General features: G+C 43.1%; 1 protein-coding gene across 1 annotated transcript in view; it reads right to left on the minus strand.

The window, feature by feature from the left end:
- MYO10 (myosin X) overlaps window positions 1–21775 on the minus strand; it is a 183565-nt gene extending 161790 nt beyond the window's left edge. Inside the window, exon 1 of the mRNA XM_021546725.3 lies at window positions 21648–21775. Coding sequence (XP_021402400.1) covers window positions 21648–21668 — 21 coding nt within the window. The 5' untranslated portion in view covers window positions 21669–21775. The remainder of the gene's footprint in view (window positions 1–21647) is intronic.
- Window positions 21776–22546: the final 771 nt, after the last annotated feature.

A 22546-nucleotide genomic window follows, 5' to 3' on the forward strand; every position in this document is an offset into this window, starting at 1 on the left:
GATTTAATCCAAAACTAAAACACAAAGCATTAGAAGAGCTTAACCAAAGAGAAGTGATTTAAAGCATTATCCCCTGACAAAATAGGCATTCATCTCAGAGATAACCAGGAGTAAGGAAATACATCTGGGTTCAGACTCTCTTCTAGTTTACTACATCCAGTGTGCAAAAGCATTATTAAACCAGGGTTGAACAGCTACATGCTTGTCAGTTAGCAAAGTACCTCCTCAGTCAAGTAATTTTGACTATACACTGTAATCTCCCAGCGACACACCAATCATCTATCAAAGTGGGAACCCCTTACAACTAAACCCTTCCCATTAGCCAAGGGCATTAGCTCAAGCAAGCAGTGAAGCATTGTTGCAGCAGAGAGACAGAATTTTCCCCCCCACCCCCTTTCTCCAGGATCAGGTCTGAAAAAGATCACACTCTTTACTAACTGATGTGACCTACTTGGGTTGAGATGCCAAACTCAACCAGGAAGGAGATCCCATTTCCTTTACACAAATACCTGCTTGCTGTCACTGACAGTCACATTTTTCCCAGCCTGGAAGAGCCTGCAAGTGCAAGCTGTGGAAAGCTGTGCTTCCCAATATTAGAAAAACTGATATGAGACCAGAGGAACAAGCTGGCAAGAACACAGCTGGTTTGAGACAGAGATATGTGAGACAAAGAAAGGCCATGAGGATGCCTGGGGATGTGGAGCACCTCTCCTACAAAGACAGAGTTGGGGTTGTTAGGCTAGAGAGGAGAAGGCTCCAGGGAGACCTTATTATGTTTTTTCAGTACCTAAAGCAGGCCTAGAAGAAAGCTGGAGGAAGACTTTTTGGAAGAGCATGTAGCATAAGCACAAGGAAAAACGGCTCTAAACTGAGAGAGGGTAAGTTTACATTAAATATACAGAAAAAGCTCTTTACTGTGAGGTTGCCCAGAGAACCTGTGGACACTCCCCGCCTGGAAGTGTTCAAAGTACAGCCTGGATGGAACTTTGAACAACCTGGTCTAGGGGAAGGTCTCTCTGCCCAGGGAATGAGAGGGCCCATACAGAGGAGGATTGGAACTAAATGGTTTTTAAAGGTGCATTCCAGACCAAAATATTCTATGAATCTATGATATTCAAAACTGAAATTCAGTAGAGTTTTAGACTGGTGAAAGTAATGAAATGACAGCAGAGATGTAGGTGTGACACACTATTTGCATATGAAACAGAAGTATCTTTGTGGTGAGCTCAGCATGAACCAAACAGGCAGGGGGATCGAGCTGCTAGCCAGACTTGGAAAGACCATAGCCAAGAGCAAGCTCCTTTTTCCATTCTACACATCTTGTCTTCATGAAGTAGTCATATTTCAGTACACATCATCCAATACCTCAGACTACCCACAGACCAACATAAAATCACAGAATCATTTAGGTTGGGAAAGATGTCTAAGATCATTGATCACTCAAGCACATCCCTAAGTGTCATGTCTGTTATGAGTAAGTTCATTAACTTAAGGAAGTTAAGGAATTTAAAGTTAAATATGTTAATCAAACTGTTATTACTTGTTAAACCCCACTGATGTCTCCCTTATATCTCTCCATGTTGTGCCCCTTCACTGTACCTGCCCTCCCTGTTGTGACCACCGGGTATTGCCTCCGCTGCTCCACAAAATGGTGACCAGGGCACCTCCGGGAATATGCAAATTAAGAACAGTGCTCAAAAACTCTGAGAAAAGCCCTGAAGACGACGAGCCAACCTAAAATTTGAACAACTAATCGACTCTAATGATCAACGAGGAGTCCCTCTATCCTACCAGCCCTACAAGCAACATTTAAAACGTCAACATAACTTAAGTAGAACCAACTGAGAGCAAAAACCCTAGCCAACGAGCCAAGAGGTGTCTTCCCAGGCACGCCCATGAGGACGGAAGACCCAGTTCTGCTGCACAGCAAAACTGACTACCTCCTCCTCTGCGTCGCCAAAGGGAGCAGAGGCGGTGTGCGCGACCCCTCCAGCCCCCACCCAGAGCTGGTCACTTAAATAAAGGCGTTTAAAAGGAGCTGGTCTCCTGGCCCATTCTTATCAATGTCTGCACATATTTCAAATACCTCCAGGTATGGTGATTCCATCACCTCCCTTGGCATCCTGATCCAAAGCTTGACAACACTCTTGGTGGAAAAATTTTTGCTCATATCCAGTCTAGGCCTTCCTCCTTACAGATATTTGTAGAGAGACACTGCTATCAGGCAACAGATAGACAACACACATAGATCATGAAGCAACTTTAAGCTTGAAAAAACCACTATTTTCTCCTACAAGGTAACTGCTCAAGTAGATTTATGCATCCCTGCTCTGCATGTCCCAGCTTCCTCCCTCACCCTGCCACCCAAAAGGTATGCTGGAAGCTATGAGCCAACAACACACCGGACAGAAGGTCCTCACAAGCAACCTTCATTGACCCTAAAGCCCAGGGAAACATGACTTTTCTCTTCAGTTACCTCTAAAAGTGTGTCTACTCAGCAGCATGAATGTTTACATGGAAATTCATTTTACTTTGCAATGAATTACACCAACCAACTACTCTATAAACTTTTGAATTAGATCAGCAACTACTATGTAATCGTCAGCCCAGACAATTCCATCAACACCTGCTTCCCACAGTGCAGTGCAGTTCCCCAGTCTGTGAGACCTCGGAGGGCTTTGCAAGCTTTCCATCACAAGGATGATGCTTTAAATTATCTATAAAGAAGCTGACTGTGCAATAATTTCAAGTCAAATTGTCAGTGTGCCTAAGTTAAAAAGTGCCTAAATTAAAAAGTAAGTAAGTACTCAAAATGCAGTATTACTGATTCTTCCCTGCCCAGAACCGTGCTTATTCTTAAATTAAAAACAAAACAAAACCAAAACACCTCAAATAAACAAAAACCCAAATCCCTAAAAGCAGAAGTAATAAGCCAAACAAAACTCAAAGCAAATGGGCTTCATAGCAGGCCTGCAGAAGCTCAAACTGGGAATTTTCCATGACTGCTTCACACAGTTCTTTTAAAACAGATTTAATTGCACATGCTCATAATCAGATTTTTATGGCACAAAAGAATGCAGGTATAAAAGAAATATAAATACCTTCCACTGCCTATACCCACACAGTATCTTTTACTACTTTTCACACTAGTAATAAAGTCACTCCTCATATTATTATGCTGGCAATAAACAACAAACAAACAAACCAGCTATTTGTTCTGTTTGGGTGGTGGTTTTTGTCTTGCTTTCTTGGGATTTTTTAAGAACTCTTAGGTAAAATAAACTGACTGGAAAAAAAACCCCTTTCCCACAAAGGCTGAAGTATGGAATTGTGCAAGAAGAAGCATTTTTGGCTACTTAGTGTAGAACAATTAGAAGAGAATTTGGGAAAGCCTCATCAGTAAGAAAGAGCACGTGCTATATTTCAGCTGATATGAATGTGACAAAAACACAAGAATGAATGATTGCTTCTTCAGCACAGACCTCCTCTAGGAAAAATGCTCCAACATGGCCACCTGGAGGGGTGCTCATCCCTACTGAATTACTCTCAGAAATGTCATTTCAAAAAAGGTGAATGTTTTCAAGCATGTTACTAATTATTCATACTGCTTTAGCCAAAATTGTATTTTTACTCTCCAAAAAACAAACACAACAGTCCATTATCACTAATCTCAGTGGCAAAACAACTGAGAAGCATCTCGTTCATGACTACCAAAACACCCAGCCTTACAAGACAGTTTTGCTGAAGCTGGTGGCTCTTCAACACTCCTGAACACTAGGAAGTAGAAAACACAAAAAGTTACTTAGGCTTTACTCCAAATAAATGTTGCAGTAGAAATGCCTTCCTACACTGGCAGCTCTGTATTAGCTTCCTCCAAGCTTTTACTTGGCTGGTCAAAAAGACTTGGCCTTAAAAATAAGCAAATTTCTCTTCAAAGAAGTCATAAATCACCATCTCGTTGAGGGCTGCAGCACTTTCTGCTTGCCACACATACTACCTCTAACCCACGATGCAGCAAATACTTCATTCTGCAGGCAGGAACAAAGATTTCTACACCTCTAAGGAAATTAATTTTGAGTCCTCAGAGCTCCATATCATTTTCATGTGTGCAGTGGAAAATATTGCAAGCTGCAGGAGCTATGTGCTTCTGCTCCTCCTCCAAGCAAGTTACCCAGAACTTGCCCCCCTGCTTAGCACAGGCAGTAGATCTGGTTTTATTTGTATGGGTGTAAACTCTAAGGGAGGGCAAGACTCTTATTTATACACTACATCTCTTCACCCAGGGAAAAACATATTAGAAAGGGAAAATGCTGTAGTAACTGGATGACCATGACAAAAGCGCTTATTGAGGGCTGCAGCACTTTGGCACATGCAGCAATGCAGTTAAAACCATTCAAATCCCAGGACAGCATTCACATGACGTCACTTTTCTCCCATTGCTCATGAACCACTCTTCCTACAATTTCATTGTTGTTTCACATACCAACTTGTCTTTATTTTGAAGACATTACTGTAATTTCGTCATAATTCTAGCTGCTTACTTATAAAATGAGCACAGCTCAATTCTGGCAACGTGTTTATCTCTGAACATAGATCTTGTTAAGAGAGCACCAGCATGGCATTGTTTTGGTCACATTTTCAGCTCCCTTTCATCTCCAGAGAGACACAATGTGACCTTCAGAACTTCTGTGTATATTTTCAGATATACACATGATTCCATGATAGTCTCTTCTTGTAGGAGTTACATCCACACCTCATGTTCACATAAGGAAGATCCCATTTGTACAGGAGAACTACAGAATATAGGTCCATAGCTAGAATGAAGAGACACTTACTCCATTTTCATTCCTCCAGATCACATTAAGACCCATCTCAAACATACACAATTTCCTGAGGTATATCACAACTTCAGCCAACTTGCAAGAAGCTTGTTTGGGGTTTTTCAGCCTAATATGCTGTACAAGGCTTTCCCTCAGATAAAACTGTATCCATTTATTTTTTGTCTAAAAATGATTTATGGACATGTTTACAGAAATAAAGGATGTGAATCATTCAGGTGTTCTTCTCTTGCAAAAAAACCCCAAAACTTTCAGCAGAAATTTTCCCCAGCAAGTTGATTCTTGAATACTCAAGACTGAGCATGGGCTGCTGATGGATCACCCCGAGTGCACACACATCCACACCTGCTGTTCCCGAGGCAGCCACATGAGTAACATGAACCATGCTGCGCCACAGGTGTGGAGCACTGCCTGCCCCGTCAAACACAATTATTCCTTTACGCAATAACGTATAATGTCACATGCAACTTCTTCCTGTTCATTTGGAGGAAAAAGTAATGTCCAATTCTTCTTTCAGTCTATTTGCTTCACCATTTTTCCAGCTTGGGACTTTGAGCTCCTAACAGCAGCTCTCATGGCACCATCTGGTGCCTGAAAGACAAAGGCTAATGTGTAATTACCGCTATCCAGCCCTGAGGCAATTCTGTTGCACTGGCAGAGGTAAAAAGGGCACCTGCTTTTTCCTCTCAACTTCATACACTGCTTTGATGCTTATCCTGCTGATAACTGCTTATCCTTTCTGATAATTTAAAGGAAACTTTAATTTAAGTTCAAATTGAACTTGACCTTTGGTGTGCCAATGTGGCAGCAGTATTTGTAGTCTTTCAAAGACAGTAGTCCCTTAAGGACAGTTTCCTAAAAAAAAACAAAAAAAAAATCCTATGGATCTTGTGGATCAGATTTGAACATCTTCCCTACAAAAGGCACTGGGGTAAATGTTCTTTCCTCAATACATTCCATGCCCTGTATAGGTAAGGAGACAGCTTGGTGGCTTCATTAAAAGAAATTAAGTAGAAATAAAAAACTGTTTTCTACCTTTCCAAGGACACGTCTGCAATAAATGCAGCTCTACAGCCAATGTACAAATCAATGCAACAATGATCCTGAGATGGGTTAAAAAGCAGTGGTAAGTTAGACAAGTCACCTGCTAACAAAGCCATGTCTGTGTGAAGAGCACAGAGACATGATTGTGGCTGAGGCTTCCTGCCCTTGTCGCTGACAGGACTGACATGGCTGCAGAGGCCATGCCATGATGTGCCACCCACTGCTGCCCACCTGGGAGCTATGGTAGCAATCCAGTGGGGCCCTGCAGTGTGCACTGCAGTGAATGTGACAGCAGATCTGCAGAAGCTGTGCTTGATCGCTGCTACTTGAATGTAACTTGTACCAAGACCAGCAGTAGTTATCTTCTGGATTTCAATCATTTTTACCTGGTTAGTGTTAAGTGGATTTTTGTGAGTTTCCTGAGTCCCAGTAGATGCATAGACTGGTTAATGTTGGAAGAGATCTTTAAAGATCATCTAGTTCGACCTTTCCTGTCAGAGTAAGGGACATCTTTCCCTAAATGTTCATTAATTCTCCCACAGCAAGCTTGGATTGTGACATGTAAGAAGCCAAAGTGACATGCACGCAGCTAGAAATGGAAAATAGGAGGTATTTCAGAAAATGCTTTAACACATTATGACTCTGGTGGAGTTGTGTCCCATATTCGTCTCGGGATTACCATGTCTTTACTTATTTTAAGTAGAGCAACATGAGGAGCTAAATTTCCATGGAAAGTATTACACAGCCCAGTACTATGCAGGTCAAGGCACCAAATTTTAGAAACTCACTCCCACTGCTTGTTTTGGGTTCATTATCTTTAGACATGATCACATAGCTTAGCTATAGATCACCAAAACCTTAAAACTCTTCTGGGCCTTTAAACCTACCCACCCACAAGCCTTTGCTTACCCAGCAACTTCCCGCTCCTGCCCAGTCAGAAACCACAATTGCAGCCACTAATTGGGAACTGCCAACATCTGCTGATAAGAGAAGCAAAACTCACAGACTGGGAACAGTCTGTTCACCTGCATCCCCCAAGGATCAGGAGAGACATTTATAGCAGCCCACTCAGCCTCAGAAGAGCTGCTGGGCAAAATGCACACAGGGAGCTGGGAGCCACAATGAGTAGGACACTCAGTGTCCTAATAAAGTACTCAGGATAAGCCCAAGAGCACTGCAAGCTTATTATTACTTTCCAAAGAAGCCTGACAAATGTAACATGTCCACAAATACATACACTTGGCTTTGAAGGGGAAAGAGGACATGACACGTGTCACTGCTCAGTCAGTCAACACCAAGGCAGAAGAAATCTAGCTATGAAGATGAACATTCCAGTTCTGCACCACTAAGTCAAAGAGAGGTTAATTATTATTCAGCTATTCAGGCAAGCCCCAAAATCCTTCTCTTAATTGGGTGAAAACACAGCTAAGCATAGAAGAAAGTTGCTTCTTAAACAAAGTCTTTTAAACTGAAAGTGTAATTTGTGGGTTCAGCACTGTACACAGTGCAATAAAGACATAGAAAGATCCAGCCTGCACTCGATGCCCTTCTGAATAAAGTTAATCCCAACACCTGGAGGCTAAGAAAACCAGCTGTCTGTCTGAAGTGGTTCCTAAACTCAGCAGGGAGCCCCTGGAGTCTTCAAAACTCTGCCAGGGTTCCCAAGGCAGTCACAGTGCATTGCCACTTAAGGCTGGTTTGTTGCATCCTCCTCACTTCCATGGCTGCTGTCCCCAGGAAGAAAATCAGTCTGTTCCTTTATGAGGTCACAAACCATGTTTTATTTTATAAAAGAGGAGGCCAATTGACCCATGGGTACACATTAGCTATTCCCTGCACTATTTCCATATTGCTCACATGATCCCAGATACAGGTTTAAAACAAATTTCAGAGTTTTATCAAAACTGTAAACATACTGACAGAATAGACACTGCCCTGCAGGGAACACAACTTACTAGAAGTGAAATGATTCATAAGCTCATGTATTTATTTCAGATTAAGGCCAAACAGCTTTCATCACTTATCCAAGTACGCTTGAAAACCTTCCTTTGAGCAGAAAACAGCACAAGTGGAGCTATTTTTAAAACCACCTAAAAAACAGCAAGGCATGACATACCTTATTTTTTACCACATGGTAAAGATGAAAAACTGGAACAACTTCTGTCTTTTATCCATCTGAGGGCCTAAATGAGTAACTTTATTTATAGCCACTAATGGCTACTAGTTCTGACCTTATTTTTTCTCCTCAACAAGCCACCTTTAAATCAGGGAATTTAAACTTTCAGCAATTCAGACATTTATGTTATTCTGCCACCTTTAAATCAGGGAATTTAAGCTTTCAGCAATTCAGACATTTATGTTATTCTTTCTCAGTATGGCTTTTGAGCTGTGAACAAGCTTCCCAGGTCACTGTTAAAAATAAACAAATAAACACATTATTTTTTTTTTCTGCTTCAGTTAATTCAAACTACAAAGAAAGAGGGAGAAGGTACACTAACTAACCAAACTTTTTGATTTCTAAATAACCTTGAAACAATTCCTTGCCTTAAATTTTCTCCTCTGAAGACACAGCAGCTGTACCTAATAATTTATTTAAATTTAAGAAATGGAAAAAAAAATACATGCAATATACAAGAATCATAGGTAACATCAATATTAGCAAGGAACAACAAGTTAACAGAAGGCACAAATATCCTGTTTAGATCTACACCAGCAAACAATACAAGGTATTCTCTTCCCCCATGCCTTTCCTCTTCATTCGTACATAAGGAAAGGAAGGAACAGCACAGGATTGCAGCTGGACTACAATAAAATATCAACACACTAAATAAATATGCACACCCACAAAGGAACAAGCACCTTATAGAGTCATTCTTTTGAGCTCACGGACGCAACCTTTTCTTTTGCAAAGCACACACAAGAAACATCCTTACTTCCCAGTGGTCTGAGACCCTTCCACAAGTGAAGATGTAAAGCGCAAACATCCTAATGGCCGCAGGTACAGACTACCTCCAGCAACAAAACATTTGCCAAGTACAGAACTCTTGAAATTCTTCCCTTTTCTAACAGTTACAAAGATCTGATAAAAATCCAGCTCTTTCCTGAAAAACAAGTGGTAATACCACAGCTGGACTTCTGGAGAGAAAGACCCACTTGCTGACTATTTGTTCCTCTGGTAGAGTGTATGGAACAAAATGAGTGGAAAAGATGATCACACAGTAACAAAAAGTAGGGAAACCACAAAAGGGAAGATTTTATTACAATAACTTTTGCCACCAATGAAGCACTACAAACAAATGCCAAAGTTCCATTTTTTGCGACATATATTACAGCAGCTTTCTTGAGAAAAACCACAGGTTTCTCCAATATGCCTATACCAAACTATCTAGAAGCACATCATTGCTCAATGCCACTAAAAAAAGATATTTAAAAAGACTACTATAAAATGCAAGAATTTCCAAAATTTTGGCATTTATAATGGAAAGGAGCTGTTGACTCCTTCACAGGAAGAGAGGCCCTGCAGAGAGACCTAGACAAATAAGAGGGCTGGGCAATCACCAACCATACGAAGTTCGAAAAGGGAAAAGTGCCGGATTCTGCACCTGGGATGGGGCAGCCCAGAATTTATGTGCAGGCTGGGGATGGAGAGACTGGGGCTGGGTTCCCTGGTTCATGGAAAGTTGGATATGAGTCTGCAGTGCTCTGGCAGCCAGGAGGGCCAGCCATGTCCTGGGGGGGGGATCATCACCAGCCAGGCAAGGGAAGGGATTGTCCTGGTCTGCTCTGCACTGGGGCAGCCTCAGTCTTGAGTCCTGTGTGCAGTTTTGAGTGCCACAATGTAAGAAAGGCATAAAGCCATTAAGGAGCATCCAAAGGAAGGCTACAAAGATGGTGAAGAATCTGGAGGGGAAGCCATACAAGAAGCAGCTGAGGTTCAGCCTAGAGAAGAGAAGAGTAAGGGGAGCTGTCATCACTGTCTACAACTTCCTTCTGAGGGAAGACAGAGGGGCAGACTCTTTTCTCTGGTGCCCAGTTACAGGACCCAAGGGAATGACGTGGAACTGTGTCAGGGGAGTTTAGGCTGGATACCAGGAAGAGGTTCTTCACCCAGAGGATTACTGGGCACTGGAACAGGCTCCCCAGGGAAATGGTCACAGCACCAAGCCTGACACTGATCAAGAAGCACTGGACAATGCTTTCAGGCATGTGGTGTGTGATTCTTGGGGTGTCTTGTGCATGGCTACGAGTTGGACTTCAATGATTCTTGTGGGTCTTTTCCAACTTAGGATATTCTGTAATACCAAAGACCCAACCAGCAAATACACACTCAGAACCTACAGCTAGGAAAACTCCAGCTGGTTAGAGGACATCAACAGAAGATTATTCTACAAAGTTGAAAGAAACTACAAAGGAAAAAAAAAAAAAAAAAAGCTTAATTAATGCATTTTAAAGCAGTTGCTATCAGACACTGTATCCAACAAGGAGCCCCCTTTGAGGAGCCATCCTGCTAAACCATCTGCTCCTGCTCAGATGGTTTAGAGCCTGATGCTAGCTCATCTCCTTTACCTCCCCAGGAGCACCTCGAGCCATCCCAGCAGACCCATTATTGCTGCTGGTGTCTGGGCCTTGGCTGCCTTAAGCCTTTCTTCTCCCTTCAATTTAGCCACTAATTTATGTGCAGCCACTCTTCTTGCCTAATGCCTACATGCAGAGTGGGAGGCACATGCCTGTGCTCTTGGACAGTCACAGCTTGTATTGCCTACCAAAACCTCTGATGCCTTCCAGCAGGAAAAGAAAAAAAAACTTCCCAGGAAAACAGCAACGCTTTTGTGGCCTCTCTGACTGCATAAAGCAACTGTGCATTTTTCAGATCAAATGTTTCCAAGCAATATAAAGTGTTTCTGCAAATGACACACAAGTTCAAGAAATCAAAATTCAGAATGACAGCTTTTATTTGCCTGAGTCCAGAAGCACCTGGAACACAGCAACTGCTGATTCCCTATCTGAAGTAAAAGGATTCCATGACTCAGTGTTTTCCTTTTTCATTCAGTAAGGACTGCTGAGAACAAGCCACCAGCAAAGGATCACTGGATGCTCATAAGAAAATGCACAGATTTCTGTACCACTTTCTGTCTTCCACCAGCTATGATGCCATCTCCACCTTAACTGTATGGCACAAAGGCATGCAACAAGGTGTAATTACACAGTAAAAGTTTAATACAAGTATTGCATTACATTGCAATTAAGTTTATTCATGGGCCTATGTACAAAAAAAATCTGGGGTATCACCGGAGTCCCAGTCATTTAAGGTACTGGATCACCAAGGCAAAATGATGGTGTGATAGAAACAGAAATTGGAAGACTCTTAAAACTAACACAAAACAGAGAATCAGCCTTTTGCCTTAAGTGCTGTGAAAATGCCAAAGTCCTATTTATCATCTGTTAAAACTTCTCATATTTAGTGTGCAAGTTACTAGAAATGTTATTGCAAGGAGGAAAAAAAGGGTGCGCTGCACAAATTACATTTTCTAGCATAGATTTGCTGGGTATGTTTATTCCTTGAAAGAGCTTATCAAGTATCACATGGCAGAATGTGAGTGGAGTTTCAAGAACAAAGAGCTCACTTCATGGGACACTCCTCCTGGTACACGGTCTGAAAGGCAGCAGGAAATGCCACCCTTCAAAGCCCTGCTGTAAACACTGCTCTTATTTTCTTGTGGGGAATATACTAATTGATTGGACACACCAAACAAATATATTCATCGTACCCATCACCAGAAAGCTGTAATGAGGGGGGGATAAACTCTAATCACAAACCCAGTCCATATTTAATAAGGGGAAGAAGTCCAAGAAGATGACCAACAAAGAAGTCTGACCTACAGAATGAGCATCTACTCCTTGTCCTGACATGAACTCCAGTGTGACTCCTGATGTGACTCGTGTCAGCCAAGTTGTTTCCTTTCTGAAGCAAATAAAAATATAATCTAACCAAGACACAAAGCTGAAGACCCACTGAAATGGCCAAATAGAAATGATGTCCATTGGCTCTGTAATCAGATGCATACATTAAACAAAAGGATTTGACTTCTTCTCAAGATAAACAACTTCATAAGAAAAACAATCCCATTCTCTTAACAAATATATTTAACTTAATCTGAGAAAACATTTCAATGTCATTCTAAACAACAGCAACTAAAATAAGAACAAATATTCCATTTCCGATAACATAATAAACATCAATACTTTTTTAAAACAACGGATAAACTTCTCTTATCTCCTGTCCCCAAACCCAGGGCCAGTTTGGCTGAATGCAAAAGAGAAAGTCTGAGAACCTTTCAGAGAAATCCTGCACTTCTCTTGGCAAGATCAACAGGCACATGCAGCGTACAACACCAAAACCACACAAGGCTTTGCCAGTAGCACCACTTTCACAGTTCACAGTAATTTCAAGAACTACAGAAATGTTTTCTCCAGATGCTGGAAAGTTCATCAAAAGTAGTTTTCTAAAGCCTTCTGAAAGTCTGTAAGAGAAAGAGGGCCAAGGGATTTGGGGTGTTAACTCCGATGACAACTTTCAGTAATACTCTGCTTTGTAATTCCAGCTGACAGCTGGTACTTAAACCTTGGGCCTCAGGTCTCTACCTGAGGTTGTGCTACAGGCATCACAATCAATTCTGACTTTGAAACCATGATTGCAGACTCGGGAAGCTGGGTGCCAGTCTATCAGCATTACCATGCCAAGAAATTAAGAGCAGAGAACACAACCCAGAAGACCCTCAATACTTTTAATGACAACCCCAATATGGAGCAAGATATGCCATGATAAAATGCCCTCAGGTAAACCTGCTCAGAGTGGAAATATAGTTTTGTACCCCAGGGGAAAAAACAACAAATATTTTCCTCTGCTAAGGTGTCCTTACAGCAACACCCTTTAGGGAATTCTCCAAAACAAAAGAGACTTGTATTAACACACTCTTTTATTACTGACCTATAATAAAATATTAATAAATATATAGGAAAAGGCAACACTAATACATCAAAGAGCAGTTTATCTTTTATTTCCTGAGTCCTCCAATACAGCCCTTCACCCTGTGCATGCCACCAGCCACAACCCCGTGTGAAGGCACAGCTTGGTCCCTGAAATCTGCTGCTGAGCTACCCTCTCTTTCTTCCTCCTTCCCTCATTTGGAACAAACCAGAACAAAACCCACCAAAAATGTCATAGACACATTTAATCCAAGAGCTGGATTAAAACAAGCATTGATTTCTTGAACATTCACCTTAGCTTAGTATTAAGCCAAAAGCCTAGCGAGGCTTGCTGCAAGATGAAGACAACATATGCTCAAAGAAAAGGAAGTCTGATACCATAAACCAGACAACATGCCACAATGAAACAATGTATGTATGTATCTGCTATAAGGTATTAAAATACAAATACGGGAAGCCTATTCAACTCTAAAGTCTGGCAGGACACTGGATTGTACATGAGTAAAGTCTATCCTCTACGAAGTTTTCCTGCAGTTTGCCACTAATCCTAGAAGGAGTAAAAGGTTTTAAACTGACTCCCATATTTAGGCTCTGCTCCAATATGCTTACATTTACTTACTGGGGACAGCATCATTGGAACACACAAGAAATCCAGCTTAAGGTATATTTCATCTGAATTTTCCATGCAAGCTTAGCAAACCATACAAGTTACCAGTACCTTTCACTTTTGAAGACTTCCTTCCACACACCATGGTAAACTGCAGTTTTCCTCAAAGCATTAAAAGGGCTGAAGTGTGCCTTGGTTTTTTTTTCCCAGTTACTGACTGATACCCCTTGGTGGAAAAAGTACCTAAGCACAACTGCACATTAGGAAAAACTACAAGATCTCATATAGAAATTTTAAACCCTTCTACAGAAGAGCCTAGAGAAAACAGAAATGTTAACTTTGGCCAGCAAAATTGAACACACCCCAATTTCTGCCATGCTTTCAATGTTAACCAAAACTGTGTCTGTTCCTAGTAAGCTATTCAACAGAAAACCCTATGTATTATTAAGTTACTCCAACATCACTCATGCTTACAATTTCAGTGAAAGGAAAAAAAAAAAAAAAAACAAACCCAACTCCCTGAACTTAATACCAAGTAAGAAAAATAAGAAGGCTTTAACAGGCTGGACTGAAAAAAAGTCACTTGGCCCAAAGGAAAACAGCAGCTAAATAGAGAGCAAGTATTTACATTTATGAATAAAACATGCATAGGTATGAGCATTTACAGCTGAATCAACTCGGCAGCCTTCCCCAGTCAGTCACTGGTCTGCAACAGTAAAGTGTCCATCCAGTCACAATGCCTACAGAACAAGACCTTGCAGAAAAGCTGCCAGACATCCCTACATTGGCTGTCCTGGCTCATGATATCAGGAACAAGCATAAATTATATTTGAACCTACCTGATATTACAATATTAATCACCAGTTTTGCAGAAATGAGCCTAGAACTGGACAGTATATTCTCCCCAGACATCCCCCTTTTTCTTACAGGAACATTTAGAAATACAAACAATCTTTACTCATTCCTTCTCTCCTAATGAATCTTTCCCAGTATATTTTCCTAATATAATGCTCTTATTTTCCACATAGCAAAGGTGTAATTTCTTCTTCAGCATAGCTACAGTTTACTTCACAAGGCAGATCTGGAGTATAGTCAATATCGGTTCCCATTCTGAATCCAAACCTGAAAAGTTCTGCCTTTATAAGAATGGAGGGTTTGAGCTACTTAAGAGACTTCTTAAGGAAAGGATAATCCACTTAACCTTTCTTAATCAGGGTGCTGTCCAGAACAAAGTTGCATTACAGTAAATATGGCCAGTGGATATGGTCATATTTCAGACACAGGACATCTTAGAAAATCCTAAATAATTGGAGACAAAAAAAAAAGCCACCATGCAAAATTTGAACCAATAATATCTAAATCCAGTAATTTACTACTAGCTATGGTCCCAACACCAAATCATCCTCATTTATGTCTCACTAATGGTTTAAAATGTCACATAATGATAAATGTCAGGAAAAACCAAAAGAAACAGGAACGCCTAAGCCATGACCCTCTGATACAAGCCTGAAGTCATAATTAATCAAGCAAGTTTTGAGGTCACATCCCAAAACTTGTAAAGTTGTCACAATTAGTGATTTAAGGCTGATAATTCTTTTTTTTTGCCCCCTCAGCAAAAGTCTGAATTCAGAGTGACTTTTACCTCCTGCCCTTCTACCCATACTCCACCCAAAACTATGTTCCTGGCTCTGACCACATCTGGAGACAGTGATTCACGAAGGAAAAATACTGGCCCTGCAGCCAAAAAGGTTGGTGAGATCAAACTGCCCAGAGGACACACTTCCCTTCAGAGCTGCCATTGCACTGGAGTCAACCTGCTGCATGTTCCGGGGGCGGAGCTGCTTCTCCTGCTCTTGGCTGGAGGCTGCTGTACCTCCCACAGGGTCTGCACCCGTCCAAGAGACACAAAAAGGCATTTGTCTTGCTAGAAATTTTTTCAGAAGTGCCACCAATATTAACAATCCATATTGAAAGAAAAAAAGAAGGAGGCACATTATTCACTTGTTATGGGTTGATTAGCACAGTGACAATGTATATAGATATTCCCACATACGCTCAAGCACACAGAGCCATGGACCTACCAGTTTTCCTTCTACCAACTATTTTCTAAAGTCAAAAAACAGGTTCATGAGACTATATTGGTCTTATCACGCTGAAAACAAAGATTCAGCTGAAATTACCAGAGCTGAAGCCTATTGTGGTATCACCATACATAATTATTGTTAAGGGACCCCAAACTTTTCCTTTTATCTTTTGAGGCACACTGGGGCAAAAAGAGCACTGAAAGGTTGTAAGGTATCTCAGGTTAGTCATTGGACCAGTGCACTAAACTCCCCACATGACACCAAAAGCTCAAGCTACCTTCCTTTTTGCTTCCCTCTCTCCTCCAAAGTGGTCCTCTCCTGCCATTACAAAATAATGGAAAAAATGTGGAACATTTCTGATAAAAGCCCGTTCCATTTGGCCTCAAAAGTAAGTTGAGACTAGCCATGCTTTCAAGCACTATTCCCTTTTACCAACCAGCAAACTGTGTCACAGCCCTGAAACAAAAACAAAAACAAACAAACAAAAAAAACCCAAACCCTAAAAAAAAAACCCACTGAAGAGGTCACAATGGTCAATATCACCTATACACAAACCCATACTCACCAAATGAAAACATGTATAAAGAACATCTTCTTAGAGTAAAAGAGCTTACAGACAAAATGCTAACACAAGTATACAATTTGGGAAAAGACCAAAAAAAAAGTTAACATTTCAGTGAGGTGTCACCAGAATGTAAAAAAAAATCCCAGACTCAGAAACAGCCAAGTCTCCTGTAATAGTGGGTTTCACAGCTTTTATTTGGTTGGAGACTGACTGAACATACCAAAAGAAACAAAAGCAGACCCCGCAGAATGTAGTGCCTCTATTGCCAACTTCAAAACTTACGTATTTTGCAGCTTTAAGAGAATGTTTGTGTCATTTTACAATATGTGCAGTGCCAACAGGGTTGCTAGGTCCAGCCCAGCCATGACAATGTTTCAGTTGCACTAATTTGTCTTATGAAAGGCACATATGAATATCAGTGGTGGTCAATAACCATTACATGATACAGATGAGCTGAATGTGATTTCCAACTTGGAGCAATAAACCAGAAAAAAACTTCATCTTTCTGACTTGATAAGGTAGAACTAAGCCCCCTTGAAATATCTATTCAAAACACAGTGCTCTCTAATTAACCTAAAAATAACTGTAGACAAAACAACCATCAGCTTTCAAAAAAACCTAAATATGAGAAGTCAGAGCTCAGAAAATTCAGAGAACACAGCCAGTGTCAACTGCCAAAGGAGACACCGTTTCTGCTTGGCATGGCTTTGGCACGCAGAAGGTCTCCTGAAACACCTTTATGTCATCACTCACGGGTTTTGCCCCACCAGACTAAAGGACAACTTTGCTGATGTAAGCTACACACCTTACAGCAATACTAAAAGCTGGAACATCAGACCTATGCTTTATGTTACCATCAAAACACTTGTAAATGAAAACAGGGGAGACTTCAAAGGTCATCCAAAACACATATACTGTGCTGCACAGCACAGCCAGAATCCATGTATCAATGCAAGTATTTATATGCATCACCAGGTTTTCTCATTAGGTGAATAACCTTGGTGGTGCCAAGGCCACCTGTCCACAGGAGATGATGAATCCCTCAAGGGACTCAGTGCTGAGGCTGTGATCTGCCAAATGTTGCAACAAGAGAGCATCAAGAAAGAGCTTGCTACAAGCTGCTGAATTAAGAGCTTCTAGGTTCAAGCAGATACCTCCTCTGACAGCTTCCTGAAGCTAAATTTTTGTCCCATATCCTTCCCACACAGGGAGGTTCAACACTTGCTCCCTCAGAATACATGCTGGGAGCCCTCTCCTTAAAATAGGGTACACAGGCAAGTATGGGCAACTGTGGAGAGCAGAAGTTAAGGAAACCATTCTGAACTCCAGGTACCAATGGTAATGCTAAAAATAAAAGCATGGCAGGCATAGAGTATCTGCTGTGCCTCAAAGGACACAGGGAGGGTACCTCGCAGTTCCAAAGAAATTTCTATGCAGTGTTGGATAAACATCAGCAGGACTTCTATGACAGTGATGCCTCTATAGTGATCTCCTTCAGCATCATCTACCCAGACAGGCTACATGACACACAGTTGCTCTCCTTCCTCCCTTTTATTCAATTTTCACAGTTGCAAGGGTGGGGAGATTCCTTTAAGGTTGGCAACAGCTAAATCCAAACAATCCCTACAGCCACCACTATTACCATGCTACAAGTTAGTTCCCCAGAAGCTGAGCACCAGCTTGGAAGACAGGTTTGGACAAGATGTACTAAGGAAGTTTCTCCCAACCTCAAGCCCTTTCTGACCTCTGCTGGGTCAGCAAATGCCACAGTTCTGTGACAAGGACAGCAACCACAGTTCAGTGCAACGTGCCATACATACTGGCCAAAGTGACTGCCATGTAAGAGGAAGAAGATAAACCTGGCTTCTGCATCCTCTTCCCCTGTTGCCTTTGATAACCACTGCTTGGGAACTTTAGATGCTGAAGGGGCAGTTTGAGCTCCCCTCTCCCAAAGCCAGGGACCTCATAAAATGGGAAAGCTGGACAGGACAGAACGCACATCCAACCAATATGATTAATGCAACGTTCTCCATTTATTCGAGAGAAGATGGCAGTTTATATACACTTCTATATAGTTTACAGCTTACAAAGGCACTCTGATTGGCAAGCTAACATTGTTTAGCTTTGTCTTAAGGTGGCCTAAACCTTACACTATAAACCTATACTACTTCACACCCAGACAGCCCAGTGCTTCCCATCACACCTTAATACAATTTCTAATTGCGCCACAAACTCTTAATTTCTAACTGCGTCAGAGGCTGGAAGGCCTCACAAGGCCCAAATCTGAGGCCTAGACTGGAGTAGCTCAAATCTCATTCCAAACATAAATCATGCTCTCTCTCTCTCAGAAATACTGCAACACTCTCCTTGTCTTCTGCCTCATCTGGAAATTTCTTTCTTCCTTCCCTCATGGTACACATCCCTTCTCAGCACGGGTGCATTCTCAGTGGAAAAAAATCTGACCTCAGCTACCACAGGAGCCTGTTCCCCTGAAAGCACTCTGGCTGTTGGTAAAACATATGGGAACAATTTTTTCACGCCGTTTTAAGCAACACAGCCAAATGGCTTTATGGCACATACCCATACAAGATTAATACTTTACAGTTTTAATATTTTAGATAAGCAAATGTGACTACAAAAACAAACCAAAAAAATTTAAAATTCTACCTCCAACTTTCTTTCAAAGACTGTAAGGTAGCATAGACCAAACAACAGCCTTTAAAAAAGCATCAGAAAATACTTTTGCTCTGTATTTAGAATGCAACATTGTTATTATCTTCCAGTAATTAGAGCATGTTGGGTAGTAAGTTACAGGACAAACTTTTTTAGCCTAATTCTTAGAGCCATCTTTTGTTTTGTTGGTTTTTTTGGTGGAGCTAGAAAATTGGGACAGGGATGGAAATCAAGGCTTCCCAGGAGACAAGTGTAACCACTTGTCCTTTAACAATAAAAGCTATGTATACTAAGAAAGAGTAAAGAAAGGAAATTGAGCAGCAAGAGGGAGAAGTCAAAGAGCTGCTAAGTCACAAATGAAGGCAGTGTGAGATGATTGGCATAAGCCTGGTGTTAACCCACACCTCACTTAAGGCAGCAAGTCCCAACAGGAGTACATCCCTTGTGATGCACCTCCTGCTCTCCAGAGGTGTCTCACTCAGTTGCCTCATTTTGTTCCAGTAAGTATCATCCTATACTAAGGCATGTTATATTTAGCATGTAGCTAGGGAGATATAAAAATGCAGTGTTTTGGTTTTTTTCCTATTAATCTTTAAGCTGTACAATATTTTCTGCAAAACCCACACTGAAGACACTTCTGCATCCAGTGTGGCAAACAGGAGCTCCTTGGTAATGCTGAATAACAAGCCCTCTGAAGTGCCAGTATTTAGCCGTCCCACTATCAGCTTTTCTCCGAAAATATAATCATATCAGCAAGCTTACATCACTGACGAAGAAGATCTGAGCACATTGGGCTTTTCACCTGTGCCTCCTCCTTCTTCCTCACACTATAACTTATTTTAATAAGAACAGTCATTCCCTTAGATAAGTCAGCAAATATTTTTTTAAAGAGCAGCTGCAGGATGTCTGCCTTGCACAAATTAAATTACCTAGTGTCTCAATCCAGTGCCTTCAACAGATATTCTTCTGTGGTAGCTGGGTCAGACTCAGTGCATTTCTGCTATTGTGCCTCATCCTCTCTATTTTCCATTTACATATGCTCCACTCCCAAGTAAGGGAAGGAAAATATTTATACTTGTGGGTGGGACTTTGGATGCAGATTAAAGTCAAGGTGCTATATTTACTGATCTTTTAAAGTAATATCTGCATGTTGAAAGGAAGTCAAAGTTCTTAAGAAAGATCAAAGTCCACATGAAGCAACCATAGATTAACATAAATATATGCTGAAATGCTAATACACACTGGCAAAATTTACTTGTATTTTCCCTCGAGCACGTAATTTTGCCTAATAGGGGAGTCAAAACCATGAAAACTCTTTATGTAGGGCACACTGCAGTACTTTGTGTTGGGGCGAATGACTCTTCAGACTAATTTTGCAAGGTTAGGTTAATACTACTATATTGCTCATGGCTTACAAGCTTTTGAAAGGTGAGGGCTACATCCTCTAAACATAAAAAAAAAAAAAAAAAAAAGGAAAAAAAGGGCAGTATTACTATTTAACTCAGACTTCATCAAAGCTAATCCTGCATTGCTTCCTTTTTATTGCAGTTGACAGAACTTTTGTTCTCTGACAAATGAAAAGCCAACAAGCAATAAAAGTGTATGACCTTCTTTTATTTGACTAATTACTATTTCGGTAAACAGATCACCTATTTTTCTTGTGAAAGCATAAACAGCAGCACCAAGAACACGAGGGATGTTGTTTCATGAGGGCAAAGGACAGTTTTGCAGATTAATCACAACCCTGTAAAACAGATGCCTGGCCTGTATTTACAACCCTGACAGTGCAACTGCTTTGGCGAGAGGTGCAATTAAAGCAAGTGCGCAGGCAGTCACCAGAAGTCACAACCCAGTCACGGGCTTTGCCAGCAAAACACAGACACAACACACACACACACAGAAGACATTGATCTTGCACACTTTATGTTCCTAAGGCTGTCTCTATACCAGGCGGGATAAACCAATCCAGTAAAAAACATTGTTGCACAAAATTCAGCTAGCTTGGACCAGAAGAGGACCCAGGTTCTGAGTTTTATCAAATATCCTGAGTCAGCAGCAAAGCACCTTTGATTTGATTTCCTCACCCGACACACTGAAGTTGTCAAGATTCACAAGTCCACGGTAAAGCTCAAACGACTTTCAGAAATTCAGCCTGCCTCCTTTTCATTTTGTATAAAAGGTTTCGTCGGTACTTAATGACACACACTCAATAAACAAACCTTTAAAAAAGGGTGCCCAGCAGCAGCCCTGCCTCTGAAACCTTCGCCGTTTGAAGCCTCTGGTGCCCGTGCAAGGCGGACAAAGAGCGCTCCCCGGCTTTCACACAGGAAACCCCCAAGGAGGAACTCCCCACTCCCACCTCGGCACGGCTTCAGAGGCTGCACCACCGCAGGCACCAGGCAGCGGGGCAGGGTCCGCACCGGCGCCCCGCTGCGCGCGTCCCGCGGGGTCCCGGCCGCGGGGGAGGTGCCGCCGGTGGGCGCGGGGCTGGGGGCAGCGCCGCGGCACCGAAGCCTCCATCCCCGCCGCTCTGATGAGCCCCAGTTAGCGCCGAAAGCCTGCCCGGCTGCGGACAGCCCGCGGCAGCACCGCTGCAGTTCGGCGGCTCCGAGTTCCGCCTCGGCCACAGCCACAGAGGCCGGGAATTTAGGGGGCGCAGCTCCTTCCCTCCCTCCCTCTCCGCCTGCCTCCCGCTCTCCGGGCGCTGCTCCTGGGAACACCCTGTAAACCGAACTGCTCGAGGGAACGAACACTTTGCGTGAGCCTCCCGCCGCTTTGCTGGTATCCTGCCCCACAAAGCGACCCGACATTGGAGGAATAGGAGGAGAATCCCACCGGCCCGCGCTCACCTCCGCCAAGAAGCTGTCCATGGTGGCCCCTCGAACCGCCCGCGGGTGCGCAGCGCCGGGCACCAGCCGCGCACCATGTGCCGCTCTCGTCCGGTCCGGCCCGGCCCGGCCCGGCCCGGCCCGGCTCGGCTCGGCTCGCCCCACCGAGCCGCCTCAGCCGCCGCGCCGCTCCATCGCGCCCCAGCGCCGGCACCAGCCCGCAGCCTTTGTCCGCCCGCCCCCTCAGTGCCGCTCGGCCGGGCGGTCCCGGCAGCGCATAGCAGCCGCGGGCAGCCGGCAGCGGGGGTGACGCGGAGGAAGAGGACAAGGAAACCTCCCGCCGCCTCACGCTCCTGCCCGGGGCCACCCCCGTCCCGTCCAGGCGGGGCAGGAGCAGAGGCGGAGCCGGGGCCGCGCCGCTCCCTGCGCCGCACTCAGCCGCGCCCCCGCCCCGCCCCGCCCTCGCCAAAGTGAGGGCAGCGCCCCCCGGGCTCCGCGCTCGTCCCGTCCCCTGCCTTCCCCTCCCGTCCCACTGCTGCCCCCGGTACGTCGGCCCTGGGGCCGCGTGCCCGTCTGCTCGGGGCGCGAAAACACGCTTTGGAATGCGGAATGAAAGGAGCGCGGCGGCTGGAAGGGGAGCGGAGGCTCGCTCCGGCCTGGGGGCGGCTCCACTCCCGTGCCCGACAGCGCACAGCAGTGCAAAGCTCCGCCATCCGGAGAGAGGTGCTGCCCGAGATGGTTAAAGAATACGTACCTGCAGGGTTCTGCTGCGGACAGGCAGCCCATAGGTAAATGTGTAGCAAACTTGTGTAGGAGCTCTCCTCAGCCTTATCTGTGTTCCTTTGCTAAACACATCTCGCAGCAGCCACTCACTGAGACATCACTGCAAATGAAAATATCCCTCCTTTATAAAGTTTTCT

This window comes from Lonchura striata, chromosome 1, assembly GCF_046129695.1.
Source record: "Lonchura striata isolate bLonStr1 chromosome 1, bLonStr1.mat, whole genome shotgun sequence".
In the NCBI taxonomy this organism is placed as follows: Eukaryota; Metazoa; Chordata; class Aves; order Passeriformes; family Estrildidae; genus Lonchura; species Lonchura striata.